General features: G+C 40.7%; 1 protein-coding gene across 1 annotated transcript; it reads left to right on the top strand.

The window, feature by feature from the left end:
- The first annotated feature begins 1,793 nt into the window (after positions 1-1,793).
- Positions 1,794-6,128, top strand: smfn (small fragment nuclease). Its single transcript, XM_071512416.1, has 7 exons — positions 1,794-2,124; positions 3,527-3,610; positions 3,694-3,771; positions 4,524-4,635; positions 4,820-4,928; positions 5,514-5,567; positions 5,780-6,128. The coding sequence occupies exons 1-7, from the start codon at positions 1,816-1,818 to the stop codon at positions 5,907-5,909; spliced, it is 876 nt and encodes a 291-aa protein (XP_071368517.1). The 5' UTR covers positions 1,794-1,815; the 3' UTR covers positions 5,910-6,128.
- The last annotated feature ends 325 nt before the right edge of the window (positions 6,129-6,453 follow it).

Genomic DNA, 6,453 nt, shown 5'->3' with positions numbered 1-6,453 from the left:
GCAGCACATCCAAGTTCAACTTTAAAAACCGGGCTGTTTTTGTGGTGCTGAATAAGAATAATGAATAACGTCTAACTTAATTCATACTGTTCATGCACTGGGGGAAAAAATATCTGCATACGACATTTAAACCATACTGATCAAATACTGATGTGTGTCCAGCATTAGAATGTTGTTTGTTTTTCACCACGGTTTTAGTGTTACCATCATTCCTGTCATACAGCATTATTACTGGACTGATTTCTTGGTAGCATTTCTCAAATGTCTACTCAATCAAACCAAGAAAACTGTATAATATATTGTTTTCTGGTAGTACTAAACAATTTCAAGTATACTCAAATCAGCAGTGTATGGGATTGCTGAAGGAATATACATGTTTAAGATCAATATATTTCTTGGCTGCAATTTACTCTCTCCACAAGAAAGGAAGCTTGGACCGAGACCCCCTTCTGACTTCTATTTTTCCATACTATTATTATCATGATTAGAGTAGAGGCACTGAACCATGTCTGCAGAATTTCACTAAATTTGTTGCACATGATTTAGAGTCATGAATTAGTCAAAATACTAGTTTGGTTGTGATTGGCACATGTGGGTGTGGCCAGGGTGCATTTGGTAGCTTCCACATAATGGCTTATAACTCAAAGTAGATTTGCACAGTCACTAAACTATAGGTGGTGGGCAAATGCCTCCCAACAAATACTACCCCAATTGGACAGATGGGGGCGCTGTTATTAAAGGTCAAAACAGAGGACTGTGAATTGAATAACATAACTTACTATTACTCTACTACTACTACTACTACTACTACTACTACTACTACTACTGCTGCTAGTACTACCACGACTACAAATTATATTCATTATTATTGGTTTAGATTCAGCATCATTAGTCTTCTCTTTTGCTCTCCCCTTTTCTCTTCTTGCTCATTAATCCATTCTTTTATCTAACTCTGTTCTTCTCCTCTTTATTCCAATCAACCCCACTCTATCTTCCTCTCCTCTTGTTCTCTTCTTTATTCTGATCATCGCTCCTCCATCCTCCTCTCCTCTCCTCTCCTCTCCTTGTCCAGTCCAGAGGAGTGCTGTGACTCTGGAGGCCCTGAGGAGAGTACCAGGCGTTGCCGTGGATACCAGTCTCCCTCCTCCTCGGCTGTGCTGCCCCACAGCAGCCTCATCGAGACCTTTGGCACATTTATCCAGGGCCAACTGGACATCAGTGCCAATCACATGCTGTTGTTGTTTTTTCATACAATACAGTGAGCGCATGTATTTTCAGCATGGATGGTCCCAGTGGGAGTTGAACCCTTAACCTCAGCAGTGTTATTGCCATGCTTTACTCACTGAGCTTCATTGGTTCATTGGTTGGGGTCAAAATGTATGGACCACTAAAGACCTAAGAGAAATCTCCATCTGTACTGGGTTGAGTTGAACCAACCAGCTGAACCCAGCTGCTCCCCTTTAAAACCGGACAGATTAGTGCAGGAGTCCACTATTAGCCTCATGGTCAAACTTGTCAAAGACCAAGAAAAGACCTTCTACCAGTCATAGTAGGCCTACCTGCAGAAAAAAAGATTTGCAAATGAACAAGTGCAGCACAGAGGGCAAAGTACCGGGAATTATTTCATTACTATTTATTAAAATGAAATATTTATTGAACATGTGCGTTCTCTTTTTGCTTACAATGCTTCAAGTCGTGATTTTAGATCTAAAATCACGATATAAAGCACAGCCTCTTAAATTAGCTAACTGTATTCATGCCCTGTAATGGTGACGCATTGTTTTTACGACAGTTCATAGCGGAAGTCGGCCCAGGATGCCGGTGTGCGAGCGGGCTTCGGCATGGGCTCTCACTACTTTGAAGTTTCTTTGCAGAAGGACGCGGCCCGTCGTCCGGTTCAGCGCGGGAACGTACCATTCACTTGGTAGAAATACATTTTTACAGAGAAGTACGTCGTTTTACCGTGTGAACAGCAACTCCGTGGCTGTACTGGGAGCAGACCTTAACGTTACGTCGAGACTGCTTTCGGTTTTCAACACTCCGGTATCCATAAACAGCAGCATGTCATCCAGCGGCAGATCAGACCCTGCGATGTCCCAGAGGATGGTGTGGGTGGACCTGGAGGCAAGTTAAACAGCAGTTTGTATGTAGTGTGTAGTTAGTCACAGCTGCGTCAAGCTAGCCAGCAATAGCCAAAATGAGGCGGTTATGCGGTTTTGCCGTAAAATTAAAAGCGTAAAATGCACCACTCTTCGTATAAACAATAATAATTTGTTGATGTTTACAAAACAACAAAACGTATCTAAGTACTCAGTGAGTAGAATTGTACCTGTAATGTAAAGTCTGACAATATTTATATGACAAAGACGATGTTCGTCACTTGGGGTTTTATTTTGAAAATAAAAACCGGAGGTGTTGTCCTTTATTCTGGCTGGCTTGACACTGGAGACCAAAAGCTAGCGAAGCGCTATTTAACGTTTGCTAGCTTACGTTACCTAATTTAACCAACCACAGAAACTGTCTTCCGTGTCTGGGTTTGAAGACAGCTCTATAACCTTAACTTTGCCTGCTCAAATAGTTTTGCTTTTTGATATCACATTACCTGTAGTTCCCAGGAGTAAACGAGGAAGTGCTAGTACAAAATGACACACACATACCGTACATGCACACACTTTGTACGCGAGGAAACGTCACATGAAACTCCATGCCAAAATCTTCTGGCTAATCATCTAACGTTGATTTACTCATCTGCAAACAAATACATCCTATACAGTATAACTTGCAATGTAACCTATTTGACATCTGTAACGCCCACTGGTAAACACATCACACATTTGGTCCCCAACCAAGCAGCAGCACTTATTTCAGTGCAATTCAACTGTCAAAATATCACGTTATGAGCTAAGCTTCTCCATAAGCGTTGACAGCAGCCTCAAAATCTAACTCCTAACCCACAAGCCTCATTGGCTGCTCTTCCTGTCATGGAATTTAAAATTAAGCTCCAGCAATATGCGAGTGCTACCCCAACAACATGGGACCTTATCTGAAAGTCATGTTTACATGCCTGTTGGATGACCCTAAGACATATGCTGCCTTCATATCATATGGGAAAGACCGTAGATAAGAGCAATTCCAACTAGAAAATGCCGTTCACGTCATCTTTTGAGTGGTAAATACTACTTGGAAACTCTGGGTTTGATGATGGACCCTGATTTCTTTGATTTTATTTCCCAAACTCTGATGTCACCAACACAGATATACCTGCATATAAGCAATGATATTTCAAATAAAAATAACAAAATGAACAATTTTCACCTCATAAGTGCTTTTGTGTCACATAAGTCCTTTTTAAAATTCCATGGGAAGACATGTTGCTGAAGGTTAAAATGGCTGCTTCCGTGCCATAATATACCAAAATGACATAAAACACCACATTTGATATACATAGGCCTGCTTATTTGGAGAAAATAAATACAAAAAACAGTCTATTCTTGTGAACCCATCTTTGGCTTTTTTGTTTTTTTAGATGACAGGCCTGGACATTGAGAAGGACCAAATCATTGAAATGGCTTGCATTATCACAGACTCTGAGCTCAATATCCTGGCTGAGGTAATATAAAAATCTATGCGATTGCACTGTCTTTTGTTATCCATTTGTCTTGTGGGCTAAACTCATCTGTTTTCCGACGGCAGGGGCCCAATTTGATAATCAATCAATCAGATGAGCTGCTGGATGGGATGTCAGACTGGTGTAAAGAGCATCATGGCAAGGTAAGCTGTCTTTTTTTCACGACACTGACTATGTTTACATGCATACTAATAATTAATTCACATGAAGACGAGGGATCACACACTAGCTGATTCTGTCATTAAAAACGTTTACCCATTCATCCAGAACAATTCACTGTAAATACAATTACAAAAAGGGTGTTCTGTCATTTTATGCTCCAGGGTACAGAAGCTATGTTTACATTTACATTACAAATGTGTTTTGAAGTGACATTTATTACAAGATTACAAGATAGCTTTGATGAGGATTTTTGTATATGACTTCTTTCACTTAATTTTTTAATTGCATACTTATGTGGACTGATCCAGGCATGCTGCTTTGTATGTCCCACCACCATGATACATGGTATGCAGGACATTATGTTGTCATGTTGTCTGTCTGTGTGTCTGTCTATGTGTAGACACATTCTTATGAACACAATAATTCAAGAACAATACACGATATAAACTTCATCCTTACACCATAGATTCCCCTTATAGAGTAGATGATCTCATTAGATTTTGGAGCACCTTGCTGCATACATTTGTATATTAATGCCCACTAGTGGCAACTTTTGTTTACTAGTGACTAAAATGTTGTTACACATCTTTAAACCCTATTTGATACCAATTATTGATTGCAAACCATAAATGAACAATGGATGGTCGCTGTCACATCAGCAAAATATTGGTTGCAGAAATACAGAGCAAGTGGAACAGCTGACTAATAAGAGTTGTTAATTGTTGTCTCTCAGTCAGGGCTGACCCAGGCAGTAAGGGACAGTAAAATCAGCCTGCAGCAGGCCGAGTACGAGTTCCTCTCTTTCATCAGGCAGTACACCCCGCCCGGACAATGTCCCCTTGCTGGTGAGTTGCTCTCTGCTGTGTTTACCTTTTTATTTAGAGCACATCCCATGTCCCACATACATGTCAACACATGCTTAGACTAGTTGCTTTTCAGCATCAACGGCAACATCATGCTGGTGGTGTTTGCCAATAACGTGACTGATTGACCTCCTACAGTCATGTCTGCCGATGCCTCTTCCTACAGGTAACTCGGTGCACGCCGACAAGAAGTTCCTGGACAAGTACATGCCACAGTTCATGTACCACCTCCACTACAGAATCATCGACGTCAGCACCATCAAGGAGCTTTGCAGGCGAGTTTTGTGTGAATGTCAGTGGCTGAGAGATTGCATACTTCACTTTGTGTACAAAGTTGTGGGAACTTTCTCCGCCTCTTGACGCTTGCTTGTGTAATGACGGTCTTGTTCTACAGTGTTCAGGACTGCTCTATCTTGTTCAGGTGTGATTGTATCAGTCCCTCTGGATTAGCATTTGAATATTTTCCAAATCTCCCTTTGCCAGGGCACCGCTCTGCGCTGCAGAGGTACCCCCATGACATGGGAACAGGTCTATGAAATGCAATCTATTGTAATTAGATTTTTATTTTCTAGTCTATTTATCCTGTCTAATGGGTGCTTTCCTCGTTCATCTCATTAATGCCTCATTATTTACTCAAGCCCCACTAATGAACTTCTCCGCCATTCATCAATTTGCATGTCAGAGGCACATTTTTAATACGGCATCGCCGACTTTGTTTTGTATTTCAATGAGGAGCGTGTCCCAATTTAGCAATGTAGTAGATGGATTCGAATACAATATGGCATGCAGTTGAATGTAACCGGATTTGACAAGTTAATTTAATGCAAACGGAGATCAATGTGTGTTTGTGTCACCTTCAGACGGTGGTTTCCAGGGGAATATAAGATGACGCCTCAGAAGAAAGCATCCCACAGGCAAGTCTTAATTAAAGCAGTGAGCAAAAGACATCAGCTAACTCTGAATGGTGCATTGTTTCTGCAAGTCCATTAATTAAATTAGTCTGCACTGGCCTTCAAGGTGCGTGAGTACTATGCAGTTGAATGCATAATGCAAGAGGTACAGATAACACTTGCAGAAACTGGTCGTAAGTTAAACCTTTGCATCGTATTGTGGTTTTGCTCTCCAGAGCTTTGGACGACATCACGGAGAGCATCCGAGAGCTGCAGTTCTACAGAGCCAACGTCTTCAAATCCCCGACAGAGGAGAAAAAGCACAGGATCATGCAGAACGGAGATGGCAACAAGAGTGCGTCCTGATTGAGTGCATGGATCCCTCAATGTTTAGTATGCGTGTGACATTTGCAAAAGAAAGCTGTTTCATCGTGTAAAGAAATGACACCCGATTGTCTTCATTGTTTTTAGTTCCTGTTGACATGCTGTTCCAGAATGAGCCTTTGTTTCAGCACGGTCCAAAGGTTTAATGTGAAGGTTTCATTGTTTGGAGCAAGATTGTTGTTGAAGCTTATTGAAAAGAAAGCTACTCTATTCAAAGTTGAATACTGAAAAGAAAAGAAAAAAAGAAAATTGCCTTTCACTTATTGAAAGATTGCAAAGTCTTGTATTTATTTAGCCATTTTTGTCTGGGATTGGCTTATCATTTTCCCTTTTTTTTTTTTTTTTAAAGAACCCAAATGTAGAATAAACGCAGTGATTCCTGAGAAAAATGATGTCTGTGTTATGTGTATCAGCCTACCAACCATATATTAACTGTGTACTAACATGTTCAGGGTTATAACACTAGGTGGCAGTGTGCACCTTTGAAAGTTCTCAGCAAAAAAATACAGCAGTGTTGTCCTGTAAA

The sequence above is a fragment of the Centroberyx affinis genome, unplaced genomic scaffold (assembly GCF_046629955.1).
Source record: "Centroberyx affinis isolate AG114_WGS23_722 - 3 ecotype Tasmania unplaced genomic scaffold, CSIRO-AGI_Caff_v1 ptg006264l_1, whole genome shotgun sequence".
Taxonomy (NCBI): domain Eukaryota; kingdom Metazoa; phylum Chordata; class Actinopteri; order Beryciformes; family Berycidae; genus Centroberyx; species Centroberyx affinis.
This window is presented reverse-complemented; position numbering and strand designations above follow the sequence as displayed.